The sequence below is a fragment of the Oncorhynchus kisutch genome, linkage group LG4 (genome assembly GCF_002021735.2).
Source record: "Oncorhynchus kisutch isolate 150728-3 linkage group LG4, Okis_V2, whole genome shotgun sequence".
NCBI lineage: Eukaryota > Metazoa > Chordata > Actinopteri > Salmoniformes > Salmonidae > Oncorhynchus > Oncorhynchus kisutch.
In genome coordinates, this window is record NC_034177.2 from 9,460,465 (window position 1) to 9,487,641 (window position 27,177).

At 42.3% G+C, this 27,177-nt stretch overlaps 2 protein-coding genes across 2 annotated transcripts in view; one reads left to right on the top strand and one right to left on the bottom strand.

Annotated features, from left to right (window-relative positions):
- The window catches only part of LOC116373919 (uncharacterized), a 34,553-nt gene extending 30,774 nt beyond the window's left edge, over positions 1–3,779 (top strand). The window contains exons 7-9 of the mRNA XM_031822226.1: positions 2,427–2,606; positions 3,272–3,515; positions 3,775–3,779. Of these exons, the coding sequence (XP_031678086.1) occupies positions 2,427–2,606; positions 3,272–3,515; positions 3,775–3,779 (429 nt within the window). The remainder of the gene's footprint in view (positions 1–2,426; positions 2,607–3,271; positions 3,516–3,774) is intronic.
- Positions 3,780–5,304: 1,525 nt separating this feature from the next.
- Positions 5,305–27,177, bottom strand: part of LOC109881258 (actin-like protein 6A) — a 23,826-nt gene continuing 1,953 nt past the window's right edge. The window contains exons 3-14 of the mRNA XM_020473419.2: positions 26,579–26,753; positions 24,986–25,086; positions 23,944–24,041; positions 23,553–23,647; positions 21,986–22,092; positions 20,636–20,725; positions 20,406–20,467; positions 20,181–20,295; positions 20,002–20,082; positions 19,729–19,824; positions 19,519–19,605; positions 5,305–5,912 (exon numbers count right to left, since the gene is read on the bottom strand). Coding sequence (XP_020329008.2) covers positions 5,832–5,912; positions 19,519–19,605; positions 19,729–19,824; positions 20,002–20,082; positions 20,181–20,295; positions 20,406–20,467; positions 20,636–20,725; positions 21,986–22,092; positions 23,553–23,647; positions 23,944–24,041; positions 24,986–25,086; positions 26,579–26,753 — 1,188 coding nt within the window. The 3' untranslated portion in view covers positions 5,305–5,831. The remainder of the gene's footprint in view (positions 5,913–19,518; positions 19,606–19,728; positions 19,825–20,001; positions 20,083–20,180; positions 20,296–20,405; positions 20,468–20,635; positions 20,726–21,985; positions 22,093–23,552; positions 23,648–23,943; positions 24,042–24,985; positions 25,087–26,578; positions 26,754–27,177) is intronic.

Here is a 27,177-nt window from a genome sequence, read left to right on the forward strand (position 1 = left end):
ATTTTCTTTGGTACAGTACTACTATCAAACCTGTAAAGGATTGTATGAAAGCAGATTCATCAACTACATTTCCATTGCGGAAAAAGTTACATCACACCACAATGTTGTCAAAACAATTGCTACAAAGCATGTGTAAAATACTGTCTAATCTGATGACTCTACTGACCGACATTTCTGACAATATTAATACTATTAATATGAATAATTCATATGAATAATTTTCAGGCAATGGAGTAGGATTCGTAATGGCATTTCTGACCCGGTAAGATCTGAAAGCTTATTTAGAATACAATGATCACTGAATGTTTAGCCTTGTTCATAAGCTTTTGAAAGACGCACTATGCAACATTTTAAAACACTTCTTCTGTTTCTGGAATACAGCTGACAAAACAACAGCTTGCCGGCTTGTGTCTGAGGATTGTCCAGTTTTTATCGGACAAGCTGATGCAGATCATCATCCCAGGTCTTTACGAACTACTGGGCATCCAAGATGCTGCCTCCTCTCCATTGTCACAGAGATCTCTCACAGCGTCACTCACCAGTCTGTTAGACGATAAGGTTAACACCAAGTCCCGCGTGAGATTTACTGAGGCTGGTGTACCTAAGAGGCCAGGCAGTCGAAAGTCTTACAATAGCTTTCGCATCCCGACTCCCTACCCTTCCTCCAACTGTATGGATCAGGAAGAGGAAGAAGAGCAGGAATCACAACAACTTAAGTTCAAGGAGATTTACCTGACTAAGGAGATGGGCAGTCTGGGCAGTGGAAGCTACTGCCCAAAACCATTGCCCAAGCCAGCCATGAGGTATGTCTGTAACCATTCTTCAATACTGCCTTTTATTTATGATTGTCCTTAAACAGTATTTGATGTTTGTAGCAATTTCAAAAAAAAAATTTGAGGATAGATATGTCCATATAAATTTGAATTCGGAGTTTACATACACCTTAGCCAATTACATTTAAACTCAGTTTTTCACAATTCCTGACATTTAATCCTAGTAAAAATTCCCTGTTTTAGGTCAGTTAGGATCACCACTTTATTTAAAAAATGTGAAATGTCAGAATAATAGAAGAAGAAAGAATAATTTATTTCAGCTTTTATTTCTTTCTTCACATTCCCAGTGGGTCAGAAGTTTACATACACTCAAATAGTATTTGGTAGCATTGCCTTTAAATTGTTTAACTTGGGTCAAATGTTTTGGGTAGCCTTCCACAAGCTTCCCACAATAAGTTGGGAGAATTTTGGCCCTTTCCTCCTGACAGAGCTGGTATGACTGAGTCAGGTTTGTAGGCCTCCTTGCTCGCACAAGCTTTTTCAGTTCTGCCCACAAATGTTCTATAGGATTGAGGTCAGGGCTTTGTGATGGCCACTCCAATACCTTGACTTTGTTGTTCTTAAGTCATTTTGCCACAACTTTGGAAGTATGCTTGGGGTCATGTCCATTTGGAAGACCCATTTGCGACCAAGCTTTAACTTCCTGACTGAAGTCTTGAGATGTTGCTTCAGTATATCCACATAATTTTCCATCCTCATGATGCTATCTATTTTGTGAAGTGCACTAGACCCTCCTGCAGCAAAGCACCCCCACAACATGATTCTGCTACCCCCGTGCTTCACGGTTGGGATGGTGTTCTTTGGCTTGCAAGCCTCACCCTTTTTCCTCCAAACATAATGATGGTCATTATGCCCAAACAGTTCTATTTTTGTTTCATCAGACCAGAGGACATTTCTCCAAAAAGTACGATCTTTGTCCCCGTGTGCAGTTGCAAACCGTAGTCTGTTTTTTTATGGCGGCTTCCGGATCAGTGGCTTCTTCCCTGCTGAGCGGCCTTTCAGGTTATGTCGATATAGGACTCGTTTTACTGTGGATATAGATACTTTTGTACCTGTTTCCTCCAGCATCTTCACACGGTCCATTGCTGTTGTTCTGGGATTGATTTGCACTTTTCGCACCCAAGTACTTTCATCTCTAGGAGACAGAACGCGTCTCCTTCCTGAGTGGTATGACGGCTGCGTGGTCCCATGGTGTTTATACTTGCGTACTATTGTTTGTACAGATGAACGTGGTACAGCCATTTGGAAATTGCTCCCAAGGATGAACCAATTCTTTTTCTGAGGTCTTGGCTGATTTCTTCTGATGTCAAGCGAAGAGGCACTGAGTTTGAAATACATCCACAGACTCAAATGATGTCAATTAGCCCCAATTTTTGCCCCTTTTTTCTCCCCAATTTCGTGGTATCCAATTGTTGTAGTAGCTACTATCTTGTCTCATCGCTACAACTCCCGTGGCACAGCTGGCGCTGCAGTACAGCGCCCTTAACCACTGCGCCATCCGGGAGGCCCAGATACAGTGAATTATAAGTTAACTAATCTGTCTGTAAACAATTGTTGGAAAAATTACTTGTGTAATGAGACTCACAGACCAAGGTGACTGAGAGCATGGTGAGAGAGCTGGCTGCTAAACTTGAAAAAGTTGACCAAGAGAGCAAGAGTCTAACAGGGCAAGTCATGACCATGATCTCTGACACAATGGTGGCTTTTGTTGACGAGAACGAACAGAATTTGCTGAAAGATCTGAAGGACAAGATCACGTTTTTGGCATCGCATGTTGGCTTCATTGATGATCTTGATCTTGCAGCTACAATATTGGTGAATCTGGTTCCTCCTGCACGCTCACATCTAAGAGCATCCAAAAACTCTCCAGCCGGGAGTTTCAAACATCAGCAATACAAGCAGGAGTCGTTGCCAAAAAAGTCAGTAGTTTGAGCTTTCCTAGTTCAGTCGTTCAGTCTGAGTTAACAGGTACTGTATCAGGTCAAACATTGTCTGGCATTGTAAAGAGAGAGTCAATTCACCCAGTGGGCTCAGCAGCGTCAGTAGTTGTTAAGACTTTTGTGTCAGATATGAAGTCCTTGGCTGAATCTGAAGAGAGTCCCCAACAGAAGAGTGCCTGGTCTGCTGCTGTTCACATTTACCACAGCATCCAAAACAACTTGAAAGATTATTTCGGCAAGCTTCAGAGATTTGTCCTAAAGAGCATTGTCACACCTGATGAGTTTAAGGAGACAGTTCCACTTCCTTGCTTAGACATTAAATATAGGCCCAGTAAGAGTGAGCCTCAGTTGCCAGAGTCCACTGGTGAAGTTACTTTACAAAGAGGCCTAAGTGAGAGCTCAAAACTTCTTTGGGCACAAACTGAGTCAGAAGAAAGCAAGCTCCTTCTGACAACTTGCACCAAAGAAGTCATCTCAGAGCTTCTGGTCTTGTACAAGACTGAGATGTCAAAGGAGGACCCCCTGTACACTGTTGGAGAAAAAGGATCAAAAAAGGAACCCGAGTCCTGCTCTCCTGAACCGGAGTCCTGCTCTCTTGAACCGGAGTCCTGCTCTCCTGAACCCGAGTCCTACTCTCCTGAACCCGAGTCCTACTCTCCTGAACCCGAGTCCTACTCTCCTGAACCCGAGTCCTACTCTCCTGAACCCGAGTCCTACTCTCCTGAACCCGAGTCCTGCTCCAGTATTTTATTCGAACAAATGTTATGTTGGTATACTTATTCATAGTTGCTTTCTTTTTAGCTTCATATTCAATATTCTTCGTTTTTATCTTGTTTATCCCCCATTTGAGAAGCCATCTTTTACGCTTACGCGATGATATTAAAGCGATGAAATCTGTTTACAATGTAATGCAGCGTGTTCGGTGCGTTTCATCTCTGAGCCAGGTAGCAATAGTATGCATTACGCATAAAAGATTAAAGTCCTTGCTTTGTCCCACCCAGGTTAACCGCATATCCCTGGAATGCTTATCTCATTGGCTACAAGACTGTCAAGGTGCCATTGTAGCCAATCCCCTGTGTAATGGATGCCTAAGCAGGCAACATATTTTTGATGCACAAAGATAGTGTCACTCTGTGGACATTCAATGTTGACATTAAGTCATACATCAGATAACATTGGCAATAGGCTAGATTTGTTCCTACCAACCTAAGGATTCATTTGATACCACCCCATGTAACTATAGCTCGAACACAGACCAAATCGAAGCTTACCTTGTAAGATGTTTGGTGAAAACGTGGGGTAAAATAAACATTTTGAATCTCGGGGCTTGTGATCAATAACGGTAGGTCACAGGCAGACAAATAAGACATCCTCATGATATGTGGAGTCCTAGCTTTCAATGCAAATCAACGTATTCGGTGTTTATTTAGTTTATGCTTCACAATGCTAACAGTAATGTAGGTAGCAGCCACCTTGAAATGAGGTAATTTGCTCAGCCATCCTTTATACATTTGTATGCCTATACAGTGCCTTGCGAAAGTATTCGGCCCCCTTGAACTTTGCGACCTTTTGCCACAATTCAGGCTTCAAACATAAAGATATAAAACTGTATTTTTTTTGTGAAGAATCAACAAGTGGGACACAATCATGAAGTGGAACGACATTTATTGGATATTTCAAACTTTTTTAACAAATCAAAAACTGAAAAATTGGGCGTGCAAAATTATTCAGCCCCCTTAAGTTAATACTTTGTAGCGCCACCTTTTGCTGCGATTACAGCTGTAAGTCGCTTGGGGTATGTCTCTATCAGTTTTAATGGACCTCTGAGACTATCACAGTGCAGGTGCATTTATACGGAGACTTGATTACACACAGGTGGATTGTATTTATCATCATTGGTCATTTAGGTCAACATTGGATCATTCAGAGATCCTCACTGAACTTCTGGAGAGAGTTTGCTGCACTGAAAGTAAAGGGGCTGAATAATTTTGCAGTTTTTGATTTAAAAAGTTTGAAATATCCAATAAATGTCATTCCACTTCATGATTGTGTCCCACTTGTTATTGATTCTTCACAAAAAAAGAGTTTTATATCTTTATGTTTGAAGCCTGAAATGTGGCAAAAGGTCGCAAAGTTCAAGGGGGCCGAATATTTTCGCAAGGCACTGTATATAGTATTAAGGCACAGATCAATAGCCAAGATACTCAGCTTTCCGCAGACACCCTGCTTTTGCAGAAAGGGAATACCGTTCTCATACCATACTAAATTGAATTAAAAAAATATCTAATAGGGTCCCCAAATATGGGGAGTTTACATTTAAGAGGTTAAGGGCTTGTAAGTAAGCATTTCAGAATAAGGTCTACACCGGTTGTATTCGGCGCATGTGACAAATAAAATAAAATATGATTACTTGGGGACTGTGTGCAGACTTACCACAACCTGTGAAATTATTGCTTGCAGTTTGTAAAATGATGCATTTGTTCGGCTGAAAAATTCATGCTTGCAAGTGTCATAAAACATTTCAACATCACTTAACAAAAAACGCTTTTTATTTTCAAGACTGTGCAATCAAATATCAACAAAAGTGAAATTAAATACAGATTTAATTTTCTGTGAATAATAGTCTTGTCCAGTGAGCAACTCAATGACAGCGATTCAATGACATCATTAGATCACCTCCAAGAAGCATCTTCAACGTTCACCTGACAACCCATTGGATAAGACACAAAAACTAACCAAGTGTTTCTTACCTGCCAAGAAGGTTGAGATCAGAATATAAGGTCCATAAACAAACTGAAAATGGCATACTGAAGATGGAGTCAAAAGGAACTCAGCCTTTCACCCTTTTCATAGCAATGGAATATGTGACATGGTTCGTTATAGTTCATGTTTTCTACAAAAAATGCTAAAGGCAGATTCGATTATCCAGTTTTAAAAAAAACGTATTTTTTTAAATCAACAGAACTACCGTCCTTGGGTGTTCCTGAGCTCACAGTAAAAGGTTAAACTAGACATGTTAATGTGAGTTCTGGAGGCAGCAGATGCTGTTGGTGGTCGATCAAGGGCACTTCCTGTCTACGCACTGCTTCCCGCCCTCTTCGTACTCCTGTTTTGAGATCCACATTTGCTGGAAAGTTCCCTAGAGTAAGACAACATGATGCTTATCAGTACAAATCCAAAACAATACAACCACCATCATTGATGAAGTGCATTAGGTCAAAGTAATAGGTTATTATCAAACTATTTCAAAACAGGCCAACACACAAATCCCAAAACAAATAGACAAATCATAGTGTGCAAGTGACCAGAAGCATTGCAATACAGTATAAGTATATATCAATGGAGGCTGCTGAGCTGCTCAGTGGAGGCTGCTGCCTCTCTGTGGTGAGAGCACTAACACACTGAACATGATGGACAAGGATGCTCCATATAGCCATCCATCACTGTCCATGCACAGCCTGGGTGTATGTAAAACAATATGACCAGATATGGTTTGATATCTCTTCTGAAACTGTGGTGGGGTTATTGAGTTCAGGGTTGTGTAATGGTTGCTTCCATGTCAGTCCTCAAAGATGAAATTGCGTAGAATCGAATGAATCACATCCAATGATTTCCCGTTTTGGACATTGTTTTGAAAATGATTCTCCATAGCTGCCATACCTTTGTGATGTCATAAAGTGTTACAGAATTCCCCTTCCTTATTATAAACTGTGATTAAAACTATGGAGTTCATTGGCCTACAACACGATTATACATATGGTTAGTGTCAACTGCTACTTACACGTTAAAGCTCAACCATGTTGCTACATGTTTACTCATTGACTTCAAGTAGAGCATTGTTTGTGAATCTGAATAAAAGCCTGATAAAAGTGTATTGCCCTCAGCTTGGGCAGCACTGCTACACTGCTTTTTTGGGCTAAAGGTGTTTGTGACACGTGCATGTGTTCCAATGATGTCATAATTGTCTGTAGGTTCTGTTGCCTATCAACTTGGCTGTCCTTCAGAAAGTTGATAATACTTGTGTTTTCAAACGATTAATAAAAATATTAGCAACAAAACAAACTAAATAGATTTAATCCATTAATATGATATTGTCAGATGGAAGAAAATAACAAGGTAGGCCTAAACTGTAATAAGATATATCTTATAGACTGCTTCAGTGCATTTGGAAAGTATTCAGACCCCTTGACTTTTTACACATTTCATTTTTTACGTTACAGCCTTATTCTAAAATGGATTACATACAACATTTTCCTCATCAATCTACACACAATATCCCATGATGACAAAGCAAAAACTGTTTTTAGACATTTAAAACGGAAAAAAACAGAAATACCTTATTTACATAAGTATTCAAACCCTTTGCTATGAGACTCGAAATTGAGCTCCGGTGCATCCTGTTTCCCTTGATCATCCTTGAGATGTTTCTACAACATGATTGGAGTCCCCTTGTGGTAAATTCAATTGATTGGACATGATTTGGAAAGGCACATACCTAAGGTCCCACAGTTGGCATTGCATGTCAGAACAAAGACCAAGCCATGAGGTCGAAGGAAATGTCCGTAGAGCTCCGAGACAGGATTGTGTCGAGGCACAGATCTGGGGAAGGATACCATAAACTGCCTGCAGCATTGAAGGTCCCCAAGATCACAGCGGCCTCCATCATTCTTAAATGGAAGAAGTTTGGAACCACCAAGACTTTTCCTACAGCTGGCCGCCCGGCCAAACTGAGCATTCAGGGGAGACTGGCATTGGTCAAGAAGGTGACCATGAACCTGATAGTCACTCTGACAGAGCTCCAGTTCCTCTGTGGAGCTGGGAGAACCTTCCAGAAGGACAACCATCTCTGCAGCACTCCACCAATCATACCTTGATGGTAGAGTGGCCAGACGGAAGCCACTCCTCAGTAAAAGGCACCTAAAGGACTCAGACATGAGAAACCAGATTGTCTGGTCTGATGAAACCAAAATTTAACTCTTTGGCCTGAATGCCAAGCCACTGTAAATGGTTCAGTTCACATAAAGTCATTATTTTCAGTTTGAGAGATCATCCCGGGCTTTGCCCCGTCTGCTGTAGCTGAGATGTCCCTGGAGGACATAGAACAACAAGACTATGATGTTTCTGACACAGAGAGTCAGGTAAGGCCACTTACACTCTGTCCAGTTAGATATTTGGGTGGAGATTAAGAGAGAGAGACTAATAAGAGAGAACTTGTTATGGGGCAGGTCAGGCGTCATTCTTGGAGCCATTTGTAGTGTCAAGTCCCCAGCCGAACTATTTGAACCCCTCATTATTTGTGGCCATGTATTAATTACAAAGTGAGTCTTTGACATGAAGACAGTGGTTAGATTCTGCCATTGGGACTGCTCTGATGTTTCCATTCTCTCCTGGTTATGACCATAGAGCCTTGTCCCAGTCTCTAGACCTGCCTTTCTGTGTGATGGATGACCACCTGACCTCTGAAGCTGTCAATGAGATGATAAATTGACCTTGTCAACATTAATCCAATAAAATGTTATAGTGATGCTATCATTGGGAATGTTGACGTACCACAACCATCTCTGTTGTGTTTCAGTTTAAATTTGTCCAACGTTGCCAATGCTCCTCCACTCTCTAACGGTTCATAAGTTCTTTCAGTATGATATTTGTTGTATATGTTAAGTTTGACTCTGTTGGTGCCATTATTTGAGACTCATAATGTTTATTTCTACCAGAAGAAAAGCAGCACTGTGGAAACCACAGAAGAGAGCCTCAACAGTGCGAAAAATCTGGAGTCTTTTTCACTGATTATCAACTTCCTGCAGAACCTAACTGAGGAGTATGTTCTATTTTCTTTGGTACAGTACTACTATCAAACCTGTAAAGGATTGTATGAAAGCAGATTCATCAACTACATTTCCATTGCGGAAAAAGTTACATCACACCACAATGTTGTCAAAACAATTGCTACAAAGCATGTGTAAAATACTGTCTAATCTGATGACTCTACTGACCGACATTTCTGACAATATTAATACTATTAATATGAATAATTCTCAGGCAATGGAGTAGGATTCGTAATGGCATTTCTGACCCGGTAAGATCTGAAAGCTTATTTAGAATACAATGATCACTGAATGTTTAGCCTTGTTCATAAGCTTTTGAAAGACGCACTATGCAACATTTTAAAACACTTCTTCTGTTTCTGGAATACAGCTGACAAAACAACAGCTTGCCGGCTTGTGTCTGAGGATTGTCCAGTTTTTATCGGACAAGCTGATGCAGATCATCATCCCAGGTCTTTACGAACTACTGGGCATCCAAGATGCTGCCTCCTCTCCATTGTCACAGAGATCTCTCACAGCGTCACTCACCAGTCTGTTAGACGATAAGGTTAACACCAAGTCCCGCGTGAGATTTACTGAGGCTGGTGTCCCTAAGAGGCCAGGCAGTCGAAAGTCTTACAATAGCTTTCGCATCCCGACTCCCTACCCTTCCTCCAACTGTATGGATCAGGAAGAGGAAGAAGAGCAGGAATCACAACAACTTAAGTTCAAGGAGATTTACCTGAATAAGGAGATGGGCAGTCTGGGCAGTGGAAGCTACTGCCCAAAACCATTGCCCAAGCCAGCCATGAGGTATGTCTGTAACCATTCTTCAATACTGCCTTTTATTTATGATTGTCCTTAAACAGTATTTGATGTTTATAGCAATTTCAACATATTATTTAGAGGATAGATATGTCCATTTACAGTTGAATTCAGAAGTTTACATACACCTTAGCAAAGTACATTTAAACTCAGTTTTTCACAATTCCTGACTTTTAATCCTAGTAACATTTCCCTGTTTTAGGTCAGTTAGGATCACCACTTTATTTTAAGAATGTGAAATGTCAGAATAATAGAAGAAGAAAGAATCATTTATTTCAGCTTTTATTTCTTTCTTCACATTCCCAGTGGGTCAGAAGTTTACATACACTCAAATAGTATTTGGTAGCATTGCCTTTAAATTGTTTAACTTGGGTCAAATGTTTTGGGTAGCCTTCCATAAGCTTCCCACAATAAGTTGGGAGAATTTTGGCCCATTCCTCCTGACAGAGCTGGTATGACTGAGTCAGGTTTGTAGGCCTCCTTGCTCGCACAAGCTTTTTCAGTTCTGCCACAAATGTTCTATTGGATTGAGGTCAAGGCTTTGTGATGGCCACTCCAATACCTTGACTTTGTTGTTCTTAAGTCATTTTGCCACAACTTTGAAAGTATGCTTGGGGTCATGTCCATTTGGAAGACCCATTTGCGACCAAGCTTTAACTTCCTGACTGAAGTCTTGAGATGTTGCTTCAATATATCCACATAATTTTCCAACCTCATGATGCTATCTATTTTGTGAAGTGCACTAGACCCTCCTGCAGCAAAGCACCCCCACAACATGATTCCACTACCCCCGTGCTTCACGGTTGGGATGGTGTTCTTTGGCTTGCAAGCCTCACCCTTTTTCCTCCAAACACAATGATGGTCATTATGCCAAACAGTTCTATTTTTGTTTCATCAGAGCAGAGGACATTTCTCCAAAAAGTACGATCTTTGTCCCCATGTGCAGTTGCAAACCGTAGTCTGGGTTTATGGCGGCTTCCGGAGCAGTGGCTTCTTCCCTGCTGAGCGGCCTTTCAGGTTATGTCGATATAGGACTCGTTTTACTGTGGATATAGATACTTTTGTACCTGTTTCCTCCAGCATCTTCACACGGTCCATTGCTGTTGTTCTGGGATTGATTTGCACTTTTTGCACCCAAGTACGTTCATCTCTAGGAGACAGAACGCGTCTCCTTCCTGAGTGGTATGACGGGTCCGTGGTCCCATGGTGTTTATACTTGCGTACTACTGTTTGTACAGATGAATGTGGTACCTTCAGCCGTTTAGAAATTGCTCCCAAGGATGAACCAATTCTTTTATCTGAGGTCTTGGCTGATTTCTTTTGATTTTCTCATGATGTCAAGCGAAGAGGCACTGAGTTTGAAGGTTGGCCTTGAAATAAATCCACAGACTCAAATGGTGTCAATTAGCCTAACAGAAGCTTCTAAAGCCATGACATCCTTTTCTGGAATTTTCCAAGCTGTTTAAAGACACAGTCAACTTAGTGCATGTAAACTTCTGACCCACTGGAATTGAGATAGTGAATTATAAGTTAACTAATCTGTCTGTAAACAATTGTTGGAAAAATTACTTGTGTCATGCACAAAGTAGATGTCCTAACCGACTTGCCAAAACTAGAGTTTGTTAACAAGGAATTGGTGGCGTGGTTGAAAAACGACTTTTAATGACTACAACCTAAGTGTATGTAAACTTCCAACTTCAACTGTACAAGCCAGTTTCAATACAAATTACTTCTACAAAAAAGTACTCTAATTTATCATATTATTTGACTTTAAAACAGAATAATTTAGTCTTTTTTTTTCTTCTCCAAACCGGCAGAAGCTTTTCTCTTTTCTCTTTCTGTAATGAAAAGAACTATAGAAGTTGAATAAATTATTATTTTTTATTATTAGATGTGGTTGACACACCTCCACCACACTAAGGTGTTTTCCCAGAGCAAAAGCAACGAGTCCCTCACTATTTTCAACGGTGCAGATGTGTTTGACACACCTCCACCAGAGCAACGTTCCTCACAGCATTACATATTATTTGTTTGACTGTGATGATCTGTTTTTTTTTTTCAAGAACCTCTGTCTGATGTGCAGAAAAACCAACCAACTCTGATTCATCTTAAAGATGTCAAGTCGGCCGTATCAGTGGTCGTTAAGAGTGCCTCCGCTAGCCAAACCTCTCAAGTGACACCGGTAAGGGGAGACTCACAGACCAAGGTGACTGAGAACATGGTGAGAGAGCTGGCTGCTAAACTTGAAAAAGTTGACCAAGAGAGCAAGAGTCTAACAGGGCAAGTCATGACCATGATCTGACACAATGGTGGCTTTTGTTGACGAGAACGAACAGAATTTGCTAGAAGATCTGAAGGACAAGATCACGTTTTTGGCATCACATGTTGGCTTCATTGAGGATCTTGATGCCCTGATAAGGAAATACGAGAGCAGCTACAATATTGGTGAATCTGGTTCCTCCTGCACGCTCACATCTAAGAGCATCCAAAAACTCTCCAGCAGGGAGTTTCAAACATAAGCAATACAAGCAGTGAGTGGAGTTCTTGACAAGAAAAGTCAGTAGTTTGAGCTTTCCTAGTTCAGTCGTTCAGTCTGAGTTAACAGGTGCTGTATCAGGTCAAACATTGTCTGGCATTGTAAAGACAGAGTCAATTCACCCAGTGGGCTCAGCAGCATCAGTAGTTGTTAAGACTTTCGTGTCAGATATGAAGTCCTTGGCTGAATCTGAAGAGAGTCCCAAACAGAAGAGTGCCTGGTCTGCTGCTGTTCACATTTACCACAGCATCCAAAACAACTTGAAAGATTATTTCGGCAAGCTTCAGAGATTTGCCCTAAAGAGCATTGTCACATCTGATGACAACATCACAAATGCTGAGTTTAAGGAGACAGTTCCACTTCCTTGCTTAGACATGAAATATAGGCCCAGTAAGAGTGAGCCTCAGTTGCCAGAGTCCACTGGTGAAGTTACTTTACAAAGAGGCCTAAGTGAGTGCTCAAAACTTCTTTGGGAACAAACTGAGTCAGAAGAAATCAAGCTCCTTCTGACAACTTGCACCAAAGAAGTAATCTCAGTGCTTGTACAAGACTGAGATGTCAAAGGAGGACCCCCTGTACACTGTTGGAGAAAAAGGATCAGACTTCTCTATTCAGAGACAACAATTTGTAGAGGGCGTTCTGGCTCAGCTTGGGGATATCTCCCATTCCAGGGCCTCATCACCAATACTATGAGTTCCCCTGTCAAATTGAGGACAGCAGAAGTAAGGCCACAGCTTCTTTGACCAGTCTGTTAGATTGCATGAAAAAACTCTCAAGTGAGCAATTCAAGAGAGACACCACACAAGCAGTGAGTGAGTTCCTAGTTAAAAAGTCCAACAGTAGCTTAACTAGTGCACAGCCTGCTTATTCTGTAGCATCCAGGTCTTGTTCCATTCAAAACCTGTACACATGGTCAAAGGATATTTGTGCGGATTCTGTTACCTTTGGCATCATTGACACATTTGTGGAAGACCTGCAGAGCTTGGCGCAACCTGCAGAAGTAGAGGAGAGAGAACCTGACCTCCAGGAAAATGCACAAAAGTGAAAGAGCAGGATCTGGTCTGCTACTACTAGTTGCATGGTCTTTCCTATTCAGCTCAATCAGAGCAAGCCAGAGGATAGTGACACAATGAATCAGCTCATGAAGGTCATGGTCAACAAAATGATGGATGCCTTATCAGTTGGCCCAAGTCATCAAATGATCACCAATGCCAACTGTTCTTTTGAGTCCGGTACCAGCATGGCCACCAGTGACATTGTAGAAGGGATGTTGGATTTGGTAAGGGATAGCACCAGCAGTACTGGAGAGCAGATCCCCATCTTCAAGTCCAAGAAAAGCAAGAAAACCATGTTCAGCAAGATATGCTTTAACATAAAGGTATAGTACAAGTACAGATTTTTCATGAATAACACTGCTTTTGAATGTATGAGATATTATTTGTTTATACAATTCAGTATTTTAGCATTGTATTGCCTTTTTCCAGTTGATATACTGTACTTTAAGATATATAACAGTTTGTTTTAATGTGCCTTTTCCCACCAAACAGGGTTCTAAGAAAGTTAGAAAGGACCACTGTCCTCAAAAGTCTATGGAGTACCAGCATCAGAACACTTCTCCTACTGTGTACTTTACAGGTAAGCCCTGCTGCTGCTCATTCAAGACTAAGATATTATTACTTTAGCGTTCAACTAATTCATTTGGAAAGACATTGCACTCTGCTCTGAATTGTTACCCATGACATACTGGATGGTCTTTCTTTGCAGAGTCGAGGACAAATTCTCATGGCTCCTTTGCTCCAGAGGGAAATGACATCACATATTCCTTCCCACCTGAAGAGAAGAGTCGCAAACCCTCCCTTTTCACCAGAATGTATAGAGCCATCACTAGAAGCTTCTCCAACCCAAGATAATTTTCCTCATTAAATGAGATTACATTCATTTGTTGTCATATGTTGACTGTTTTGCTAGCACAGACTGTAATATGTTCTGCGATTCATCCACATGCATTGAGGAGTATACCACCTCAGTCACAGGCTACATCAATAAGTGGATTGACAACGTCATGCCCACAGTGACCGTATGTACATATCCCCGACAGAAGCCATAGATTACAGGCAACATCCACACCGCGCTAAAGGCTAGAGCTGCTTCTTTCAAGGAGCGGGACACTAATCCAGACACTTATATGAAATCCTGCTATGCCCTCAGACTAACCATCAAACAGGCATAGTGTCACGCCCTGACCGTAGAGATCCTTTAAATTCTCTATTTGGTTAGGTCAGGGTGTGACTAGGGTGGGCAATCTAGGTTATCTATTTCTTTGTTAGGCCTGGTATGGTTCCCAATCAGGCAGCTGTCTATCGTTGTCTCTGATTGGGGATCATACTTAGGTATGATGTGTAGCCTGCAGAACCTTATGTTTGTTTATATTTTTTAGTTGTTCATCTAATAAAGTAAGATGTACACTTAACACGCTGCACCTTGGTCTCCTCATTCCGACGACGAGCGTAACACAAAGCATAAATACAGGACTAAGATTGAATCCTACTACACCAGTTCTGATGCTCGTTGGATGTGGCAAGGCTTGCAAACTATTACGGACAACAAAGGGAAACCCAGCCGCAAGCTGCCCAGTGACACAAGTCTGCCAGACGGGCTAGGTGCCTTTTATGCTCGCTTCAAGGCAAGCAACACTGAGGCATGCATGAGAGCATCAGCTGTTCGGTACGTCTGTGATAACGCTCTCTGTAGCCAATGAGAGCAAAACCTTTAAAAAGGTCAACATTCACAAGGGGTCAGATGGATTACCAGGACGTGTGCTCCGAGCATGCGCGGACCAACTGGCAAGTGTCTTCACTGACTTGTTCAACCTCTGTAATACCTACATGTTTCAAACAGACCACCATAGTCCCTGTGCCCAAGAAAGTGAAGGTAACCTGCCTAAATGACTATTACCCCATAGCCTTTGAAAAGCTGGTCAAGGCTCACATCAACACCATCATCGCAGAAACCCTATATATCCACTTCAATTTGCATACCGCCCCAACAGCTTCACAGATTATGCAATATCAATCGTGATCTATACTGCCCTTTCCCACCTGGTCAAAATGAACACCTATGTGAGAATGCTGTTCATTGAATACAGCTCAGCATTCAACACCACAGTGCCCACAAAGCTCATCACTAAGCTAAGAACTGGAACTGAACACCTCCCTCTGCAACTGGATCCTGGACTTCCTGAAGGGCCTCCCCCAGGTGGTAAAGGTAGGCAACACCACATCTGCCACACTGATCCTCAACATGGGGGCCCTTGCAGAGCAACTACTTCAAGGTCTCAGAGCAAGTGACGTCACCGATTGAAACTATTAGCGCGCACCCTGCTAACTAGCTAGCCATTTCACATTGGTTACACTACTGCACGGCAAGCGGTACCGGAGCGCCAAGTCCAAAATGATCCTTAACAGCTTCTACCCCCATGCCTTCTCTGAACCGTCTCTGGTTCAGGCTGTTGAAGAGCACCAGACTGCTTTTCAGTCACTGCAGGCCTCCCTTTATGGTCTCAAACTTGAATGTACAAAAAATACATTCATGACCTTTACCAGAGCTAGAACTCTCCCAGAAAATGTTAGCATCTGGTGGCTTATCCATTGAAAAAGTGTCATCCTACAAAATACCTACATAGGTATTTATTTGGATGACAAGTTGTCCTTTAAAGTTCATGTGGATAATCTTGTGAAAAAATTTAATTTAAATTGGGTTTTACTGTCATAATAAGGCTTGCATCCCGCTTATGGCTCGAAAGAAGCTTGTTCATGCCACTTTTCTCTCTGTAATTGATTATTGTGACTTGTTGTATATGCATGCAACCTTGCGCTTTATTACAAATCCCAAGTCACTCACCCACCATTACACATTGTACCAAAAGGTAGATTGTACCTCACTTTATATGCGCAGAAAGATACAGTTGAAGTCGGAAGTTTACATACACTTAGGTTGGTCATTAAAACTCATGTTTCAACCACACCACAAATTTCTTGTTAACAAACTCTAGTTTTCGCAAGTCGGTTAGGACATCGACTTCATGCAGGACACAAGTAATTTTTCCAACAATTGTTTACAGACAGATTATTTCACTTATAGTTCACTGTATCACAATTCCAGTGGGTCAGAAGTTTACATACACTAAGTTGACTGTGCCTTTAAACAGCTTGGAAAATTCCAGAAAATGTCATGGCTTTAGAAGCTTCTGATTGGCTAATTTACGTAATTTGAGTCAATTGGAGGTGTACCTGTGAATGTATTTCAAGGCCCACCTTCAAACTCCGTGCCTCTTTGCTTGACATCATGGGAAAATCAAAAGAAGTCAGCCAAGACCTCAGAAAATAAATTGTTAGACCTCCACAAGTCTGGTTCATCCTTGGGAGCAATTTCCAAATGCCTGAAGGTACCACATTCATCTGTACAAACAATAGTACGCCAGTATAAACAACATGGGACCACGCAGCCGTCATACCACTCAGGAAGGAGACACGTTCTGTCTCCTAGAGATGAATGTACTCTGGTGCAAAAAATGCAACTCAATCCCAGAACAACAAAGGACCTTGTGAAGATGCTGGAGGAAATAGGTACAAAAGCATCTATATCCACAGTAAAACAAGTCCTATATCGACATAACCTGAAATGCCGCTCAGCAAGGAAGACGCCACTGCTCCAAAACCGCCATATAAAAGCCAGACTACGGTTTGCAACTGCACATAGGGACAAAGATCGTACCTTTTGGAGAAATGTCCTCTGGTCTGATGAAACAAAAATACAACTGTTTGGGCATAATGACCATCGTTATGTTTGGAAGAACAAGGAGGCTTGCAAGCCGAAGATCACCATCCCAACCGTGAAGCACGGGGGTGGCAGCATCATGTTGTGGGGGTGGCAGCATCATGTTGTTGGGGTGCTTTGCTGCAGGAGGGACTGGTGCAATTGGAACAAAATAGATGGCCTCATGAGGTAGGAACATTATGTGGCTATATTGAAGCAACATCTCAAGACATCAGTCAGGAAGTTAAAGCTTGGTCGCAAATGGGTCTTCCAAATGGACATGACCCCAAGCATACTTCAAAAGTTGTGGCAAAATGGCTTAAGGAAAACAAAGTCAAGGTGGGGCCATCACAAACCCCTGACCTCAATCCTATAGAAAATATGTGGGCAGAACTGAAAAAGCGTGTGCGAGCAAGGAGGCCTACAAACCTGACTCAGTTACACCAGCTCTGTCAGGAGAAATGGGCCAAAATTCACCCAACTTATTGTGGGAAGCTTGTGGAAGGCTACCTGAAATGTTTGAATCAAGTTAAACAATTTAAAGGCAATTCTACCAAATACTAATTGAGTGTATGTAAACTTCTGACCCACTGGGAATGTGATGAAAGATATAAAAGCTGAAATAAATAATTCTCTACTTTTATTCTGACATTTCACATTCTTAAAATGAAGTGGTGATCCTAACTGACCTAAGACAGGGAATTTTTACTAGGATTAAATGTCAGGAATTGTGAAAAACAGAGTTTAAATGTATTTGGCTAAGGTGTATGTAAACATCCGACTTCAACTGTAGATATTCCATTAGCAAATCTGCCGTTTCCAGCTACAATAGTCATTTAGTAAGTTTTAAGTTCCTCGGCGTACACATCACAGGCAAACTGAATTGGTCCACCCACACAGACAGCATCGTGAAGAAGGCGCAGCAGCGCCTCTTCAACCTCAAGAGGCTGAAGAAATTCGGCTTGTCACCAAAAGCACTCACAAACTTCAAAAGATGCACAATCGAGAGCATCCTGTCGGGTTGTATCACCGCCTGGTACGGCAACTGCTCCGCCCACAACCGTAAGGCTCTCCAGAGGGTAGTGAGGTCTGCACAACGCATCACCGGGGGCAAACTACCTGCCCTCCAGGACACCTACACCACCCGATGTCACAGGAAGGCCATAAAGATCATCAAGGACAGCAACCACCCGAGCCACTGCCTGTTCACCCCGCTATCATCCAGAAGGCGAGGTCAGTACAGGTGCATCAAAGCTGGGACCGAGAGACTGAAAAACAGCTTCTATCTCAAGGCCATCAGACTGTTAAACAGCCACCACTAACATTGAGTGGCTGCTGCCAACACACTGACTCAACTCCAGCCACTTTAATAATGGGAATTGATGGGAATTGATGTAAAATATATCACTAGCCACTTTGAACAATGCTACCTAATATAATGTTTACATACCCTACATTATTCATCTCATATGTATACGTATATACTGTACTCTATATCATCTACTGCATCCTTATGTAATACATGTATCACTAGCCACTTTAACTATGCCACTTTGTTTACATACTCATCTCATATGTATATACTGCACTCAATACCATCTACTGTATCTTGCTTATGCTGCCCTGTACCATCACTCATTCATATATCTTTATGTACATATTCTTTATCCCCTTACACTTGGTGTCTATAAGGTAGTAGTTTTGGAATTGTTAGCTAGATTACTTGTTGGTTATTACTGCATTGTCGGAACTAGAAGCACAAGCATTTCGCTACACTCGCATTAACATCTGCTAACCATGTGTATGTGACAAACAACATTTGATTTGATTTGATTTATTATTCGACCATGCTGGTCATTTATGAACATTTGAACATTTTGGCCATGTTATGTTATAATCTCCACCCGGCACAGCCAGAAGAGGACTGGCCACCACATAGGCTGGTTCCTCTCTAGGTTTCTTCCTAGGTTTTGGCCTTTCTAGGGAGTTTTTCCTAGCCACAGTGCTTCTACACGTGCATTGCTTGCTGTTTGGGGTTTTAGGCTGGGTTTCTGTACAGCACTTTGAGATATCAGCTGATGTACGAAGGGCTATATAAATACATTTGATTTGATTTGATTTTGATTTAAGGGAGTATGTGATTTAGATACTAAAGTAGAGTTTAGAATAGCAGTAGGGAGTCTGCTAACCATGTGTATGTGACAAATAAAATTTGATTTGATTTACAACATTAACAATGTCTAAACTGTATTTCTGATCAATTTGATGTTATTTTATTTTTTATTTTTTTTACCTTTATTTTACTAGGCAAGTCAGTTAAGAACAAATTCTTATTTTCAATGACGGCCTAGGAACAGTGGGTTAACTGCCTGTTCAGGGGCAGAACGACAGATTTTGTACCTTGTCAGCTCGGGGATTTGAACTTGCAACCTTTCGGTTACTAGTCCAATGCTCTAACCACTAGGCTACACTACACTTTATTTTAAAATGGACAAAAAAAAAAGTGATTTCCTTTCAAAAACAAGGACATTTCTAAGTGACCCCAAACTTTTGAACGGTGGTGTATATTTTTTTTTACATTTGCAAAATTGAAAAAAATATATAACTATTTTTGATTTGTCATTATGGGGTAAAGTGTAGATTGATGAGGAGAAAAACAACAACAATTTAATCAATTTTAGAAGGCTGTCACGTAACAAAATGTAGAAAAAGTCAAGAGGTCTGAATACTTTCTGAATGCTCTGTATACATGGATGTGAACTCACTAGTGATGCCAAGATGGAGCCTCCTATCCAGGCACTGAACCTGCGCTCCACCGTTGTGTTGTTGGCTATCAATTTCAGTCGCATGCTCTGAACACAGGAGAGAAGACAAAATTAGACACCGACAGGAACTGTGGACAGGAACATTTGCTAAGAAGAGGACAAGAAATTGACAAAATAAGTAAACAAGAAATATTTTTGTGCTTCACTCACAGGGGGGGTCTTCTGAGAGAGTTCTCTGGTGAGTCGGTCCGTGAAGCCCGAGATGAGTGTGTTGCCGCCAGTGACCACCACGCTACCATAAAGACCCTGAGACAAAGGTCAAAGGTCAGTTCTGTACAACCTCTTGTGGGAATAAAGGTCACCTGGCCTCAATATGTAATTCCGAATAACAGTAAGATCACGTATCAATCACAAAATACACAGGCCTAGTAACCATGGCAGCCAAAACAAGTAACGTGATAGGTCCTTAATGTGGGCACCTACCGGCCGAATATCGATGTCACACATTCCCACACTGGTGGTCACCACGTGGCCGACTCCCAACATGGTGTTGCCAGACAGACCCTGTGGAGGAGAACCGGAACATTCCAAGAACACCACATTTCAGACAGGTCCGGTCAAAGAGAATGATTGATGCATTATGGCATTCAAGCGATTCTTACCTTGGCATTGGAAGGGTCAAAAAGGCCTTCTGGAATCTTCAGCCTCTCTGCCCCAAAGTCACAGTTGTATCCATTGGGCAGCTCGTAGTGAACCGTGGGCATCTGGGCTGCAACTCTGTAGGAGGATTACATTTCAACACAATGAAAATGAACCCTTAGAAAGGGGAGAGAACTATTCTGTGGTGGTTATTGTGACATGATAGAATGGGAGTAAGGTGGACTCACTGTTCATCGTACGGCGAGTCTGAAACCTGCAGCACGGACGCTTGGAAATCCTGAATCACAGTCTGGAGGCAGGGGGACAAAAAAATAATAATAATTGTACTAGCAGTACAGTAACGAATATTTCACATTAGGAAAATGTGAATGATGAAGACCGGTTAACATCACACGTCTACATGTTACGGTGATGCAGCACCGATTCTGTTTTATGATCAGAACACAAAGCTGCTTACATTACACATGTAGTTGTGCCAGGACCGGGTGACTTGAGGTAGTTTCTCCTTCTTCTTCCAGCTGGCTGGGGTTCCATCACGTACAGCATCCTACAGTGAGAAACACAAGGTCAGCAGGGACGTTGTCACAACGGACAAGTACCCTGGTTCTAGATCTGCAGTCACGTTGTCATAGTGGACAAGTAGCCTGGTTCCAGATGGGCAGGGACGTTGTCATAACGGAAAAGTACCCTGGTTCTAGATCTGCAATGACGTTGTCATAGTTGACAAGTAGCCTGGTTCTAGATGGGCAGTCACATTGTCATAGTGGACAAGTAGCCTGGTTCTAGATCTGCAGTCACCTTGTCATAGTGGACAAGTAGCCTGGTTCTAGATCTGCAATGGCATTGTCATAGTTGACAAGTAGCCTGGTTCTAGATCTGCTTGTGCCATCAATGAAAATGACAGCAGGAGTTGGCGAGACAACACCAACAGATCTGGGACCAGGCTAGAGGAGGAGGAAGAGATCAAAAATAAAAAGAGAGCCAGGGATAAAAGGCAAACAGTGTTGAGGTCAGGAATCTGAGGAATTCCTGATTAATTCGGAGAAATAACATCTCAGAGTCTGACGGGTGATGGTGAAGACCATCACAGAACAACGGCACATTTTGTGATATGAAAAATCAAGGCATGAAAGAAGGATGGGATTCCTGTGAAGTATGGTTCCTATCATGGTTTCTTCCTTCGTGCTAAAATGGTTTCTTCCTTCCAGAGCTTATTAAATTATAGATATTTCCTTGCTTTACGTTTTGTAGATTATGACTTTTTCAAGCACGCTGTGCAACATGCTCATTTGAATGAATTTGAATACAAGTATAAGACAATAAAAATTGGCCTTAATTGAAATTCCCTCATCAATGTAGGACTTTTGGTAAAGATTCCATCTATCCCAATTTATAGCGCTTGTCAATTTGATGCTCATGCATGCAATATACGGGAACAAAATACCAGAGTTACAGCATCTCTGTATTAATTGTTATTGGCCAATCATAAAATTACAAAGCACAAATCTAGACAAAATTAATATTACATGTAGATTCTCAAACAAACCCAATATAAAATCCCCTTTTGAATATGTTACACTATGACAAAAGTGATTAATGAAACTAAAATGTAGTGGATGAAGGGAAATGCATGAGACAATCTGAATATGTAAAGATATTTTTTTAATTAAAAAATAAATAATGTTTTTTGAATATCTAAGTTCTATACTTACAAATGCCCCACCACCATAACGTGAGCAATAGCACCAAAAAGTGAGGTGTGGAATCTCTGAAATGAGTAGTTTTGACTTACTTTAGCAGGTCTCACCTTTGATGCAATCATGTAAGGAGGGACTATTTCAACATTTAACTCTTGAAATAGCTCTCTACATTGCATGCTCATAAAGTCTCCAGCAAGGGGAGACTTGACGATGCCTGAAATAAAAGAGCATAAAACGTGTCACTTGGATAGTTGAGGAAAGGATCATTGATCACAACATTAGTGTCTCATTTAGAGCATCAAAACGCTTTTCCCTTCCAATCATTTAGAGCGTTACACACCTATTATGAAGGCTTATAACAACCATGACATGCACAGGCCAAGAACACTGAATCGACTTTGCACCATTGTGAATGGAGGCACCGCGCCGCTCCTCGGGCGACCCCAACGCGCCGCTCCTCGGGCGACCCCAACGCGCCGCTCCTCGGGCGACCCCAACGCGCCGCTCCTCGGGCGACCCCAACATACTGCTCCTTTCCCAAATGACCATTTCCTCATATCAACTAAAATGGCTCTGTTGATGTTTATATGCCAGCCTCCTGTGCCATAGTCCTCGGTCTTGTATTTCACTGCAGCACTGACTCAAATTGCCTCACTGCAGAAAACCTAGCCCTTGATGCTTTACCAAGACGGTTGCCGTTACCTAATTTTTCACAAACATGTCTCTTTCGTGTAAGGAGATGACTTGAAGGTGGATACCAATGTCAAACCCCTTCACTGTGTTTCCATCATCTTCCTGCTACTTACTGCTGGGGATTCAACTTGCTGCAGGGAGAGGACGGAAGTGCTACCCAGTTCGCTGCTTTTCAGTTGATTGATTGATTTTGGGGTTTCCACAAGTATGAAGTATTCAAAACCATATCAGTATCTAAAGTAATTTCGACCCACATCCTGAGACACGGTGGCTTCAAAGTGGACGGAGGGCATTTCTTGTCAACTCACAATGGCAAGAGCTTATCCATCACTCACAATGGCAAGAGCTTATCCCTCACTCATAATGGCAAGAGCTTATCCCTCACTCAATGGCAAGAGCTTATCCATCACTCACAATGGCAAGAGCTTATCCATCACTCACAATGGCAAGAGCTTATCCATCACTCACAATGGCAAGAGCTTATCCATCGCTCATAATGGCAAGAGCTTATCCATCGCTCATAATGGCAAGAGCTTATCCATCGCTCATAATGGCAAGAGCTTATCCATCGCTCATAATGGCAAGAGCTTATCCATCGCTCATAATGGCAAGAGCTTATCCATCGCTCATAATGGCAAGAGCTTATCCATCGCTCATAATGGCAAGAGCTTATCCATCGCTCATAATGGCAAGAGCTTATCCATCGCTCATAATGGCAAGAGCTTATCCATCGCTCATAATGGCAAGAGCTTATCCATCGCTCATAATGGCAAGAGCTTATCCATCGCTCATAATGGCAAGAGCTTATCCATCGCTCATAATGGCAAGAGCTTATCCATCGCTCATAATGGCAAGAGCTTATCTATCGCTCATAATGGCAAGAGTTTCTCCAGTACTTTTAAGACTTGTACATGATGTAGATAATAAAATCTAGGCAAACTAAAATAGAAAAGAGTGCGGTGGGAGAGCTGGACAATTGACCTTGCTGAAGCACGTAACCGTCATGCACTGGAATGGCTGTGGTGTGTGTGGCTCCGCTGTCTAACACCAACCCTGTGGATCGTCCATTGGCAAAGCTGAGACACTCAGAGTTAAGGGAAGAGAAGGGGCATTTCTACAGAGATGAGATACAATGTCTTTTAGGCCGAAAAATTAGCAAACAACTACTGAGAATGTTTGTTTAAAAAATGGTTAACCACTAGAGTGGCTAAATAAAAAAATGTCAAAGAAAACAGATTTTGGGGTCATTATTAAACAGCAGATGGCGCGTGTCATTTGACCAGTGTTTTGTTACAGTGACGCCATCGAGCCACCACTTCATTAGCCTCCCGACAACATCCCTATATTATTTAAATTCACTGTGTAAGGATACGAAGACAGCACCGCCGTTTTGCACAGGAAGAAGGCAGGAATGTTGTAATGCTCAAACATCAGCTCGGTTAGCTTCTCCCGCTTGGCTCGTGTGTTCCACTGCAGAGATAAGAGAAAAAAGGGGAAACGGAAGAGAAAATGACGACCCTCTTTTTTCCCCCACAAGGCACACCATAGCAAAACATTTTGAAAGTGAAACATGAACTAGCGTTTCTTGTTGAACAAGTACAGATAATACCTTCTGTTTCAGAGCATTTTCTTTGTTTGGTGCCTAATGCCAGATATCAGTGTACAATGAACCAGCAGGACACCATAGGCTGAATACTACAGAAAACCAAATACTATATTTTACAGTATAATAACTCCATAGTGGTTAGTTTTCATTCAAAAATCAGGGCTGATCCCCTTGCGGACATTGAGGGCATTACTGGCTGTCGGTGTGCACTACTGGCTGTCGGTGTGCACTACTGGCTGTCGGTGTGCACTACTGGCTGTCGGTGTGCACTACTGGCTGTCGGTGTGCACTACTGGCTGTCGGTGTGCACTACTGGCTGTCGGTGTGGCTGTCGGTGTGCACTACTGGCTGTCAGTGTGCACTACTGGCTGTCAGTGTGGCTGTCGGTGTGCACTACTGGCTTTCGGTGTGGCTGTCGGTGTGCACTACCGGCTGTCAGTGTGGCTGTCGGTGTGCACTACTGGCTGTCAGTGTGGCTGTCGGTGTGCACTACTGGCTGTCGGTGTACACTACTGGCTTTCGGTGTGGCTGTCGGTGTGCACTACTGGCTGTCGGTGCGCACTACTGGCTGTCGGTGCGCACTACTGGCTGTCGGTGCGCACTACTGGCTGTCGGTGCGCACTACTGGCTGTCGGTGTAGCTGTCAGTGTGCACTTCTGGCTGTCAGTGTGCACTACTGGCTGTCAGTGTGCACTCATTCCAACGTACATTGGGCTCGCGACATACTGAATGAGTTGATCATGAAACCTATGTACTATTAAGTCTGCGTGTGATCTAAATGCCAAAACGGAAGGCGAGGCCTACTCACCGAGGCTTCTGACATGAGTACAGGATGGATGCTGGGTTCTGACTTGAAGTGCATCTTGTAGGTGTGGTCTAGAATGGCCTGGAAGCTGTCCCAGTCCTCGACTTCACAGATAACAAAACAAACAAAAAGACCAATGTGCCGAGTTAGAGGATGTCATGGTAACCAGTGCAAATTTCCCCACAAGGGTTGGGCCAAGGTAGTTTTCCTTGTATAAAATACCCATAGAAAATGATAAAAATCAAATCCAATGTACTTATAAAGCCCTTTTCACATCAGCCGATGTCATAATGTGTTATACAGAAACCCAGCCTAAAACCCCAAAACAGAAAGCAATGCAGATGTGGAAGCACGGTGGCTAGGAAAAACTCCCTAGAAAGCCAGGAACCGAGGTAGAAGCTTAGAGAGGAACCAGGCTCTGAGGGGTGGCCAGTCCTCTCTCTTTGGGCAAGTCATGCAGGTCACCTGCAATAAAGCCTGGTACTGTTGAATAGTTAATACTTTAACAGCAAACATGGCGTCGCCACGAGCACCACCGCAGATATTGAGATGAGCGAGATGCAAGACTTCACACCCATACAGTAACTGCACATGGGTTTGCTTCACACTGTTAGAATGGTAGGTACGTGAAAAAAACAGCGTAGAAGTTTAGCCTCGCGCTCCAACGCTCTTTGTTGTTGCGGAAATTGACCCACTGTGCTGTTTACCTTGTGCATCTACGTCATATCGCTGACTCTACCTTTAAAAAAAAGGTGTGCATACTTACGTCTCCTCACACAACTACATTATATTAACCTACATCTTTCATCTCTATTGCTAGGTCGGATACTGGAGAAAATAGACTGATGAACTTGGCTAATTTAAGCGCAATGTGTGATTTCTAATCCAGGGCAGCACTCCAAGGAGCTCTCTGATATATAGTGCTGCTCAGAGTCTATTGAGATCTTTGTCACACTTTCCTCTAAAATAGCCCACGTACTGAATTCACATTAAAGTCAGGATCACGTAAGCAGAAAAGTCAGAAATGGCATTGTCATAAAAAATAAATAACAATGTTTTAAATAGGGCAACAAATAAACACCATGGACAGTTCAGGAGAAAGACACCCAATACATCATCCATGATGGTTCTCAGTCTGACCAATGACCAACCATCATTTCTCTTTTCTAACAGAGACCATCCTCTCCATTAACTTCCAAATCACTGTTGAACATGTCAACGTGTTGTTTTTCTGTGTGTTTATATGCTGGCTTCACAAAACAAATGGCAATGTTTAAATGGACAATAAAGTATATTGTTAGTGGTAAAGTATAGACAATTTCAGAAAGGCAAAACTTCCGGACATGTCAATACTGCCGTTTGTGTTAATCTCGCAGGAAGATTCGCAGGTCAGTGAAAGTCCAGACAAGGATCCTCTTCACAAAACATTGTGCATTGTCCTAGATATTGAAGGCATTGCCTGGCATTCCACTTCCTGTTCTGCCTATACGCTCTGCATGCCATGTCACAGCATTGGCTTTTATTTCATCCGGGCAGAATGCTGTCAATACAACTTCCACATTGTCCACGATCACATGACGGGGGAGAGAGACTCACTCATGCCGTTTTTGAGCGGTGACATGACCTCCATATTCTCGCGGGCCACCCTCAGCTGGTTGGTGTCGATGAAGTAGTTGGTGCCCTGCTTGCCCTTGTCCCCGCCGTCCGTCTCCATCGGGGTGCTACCATCTTCCCTGTCCAGGGTCACGCCCATCACCGTGGGGAAGTCGGCCTAAGGGCACCAATAAACGTGTATTTTAGGGTTGGGTGATGTCAACTTTTGTCCTATCATGATTCTGTACATATAAAAATCGCCCTCTAGACAATGTTATCCGAAAATAAAATATATTTTATTGCCCCTAACACGAACTCGCATACTACAGGAGGGACGCAAGGAATCATGACATTGACTAAATATATTGGAGCCAAACCTTTTCTAGTAGGCTATTCCACTCTGGTGTAGCTGCGGAACAAAAGAGGTGTGTAGGCCTATCTGAGGTAGTGCGTGTGTGTGTGTGCGCCGAAGCGCGTAGATGGAGCGAGTGACACAGTCAACGAGCCTCGTTGGCTGTCATGTGATAGGGGTGTAAATCATCATGGACTGCAGATCAACTCTGCTGTCCTCACAACTGGATCATTAAACACTGATTCACATT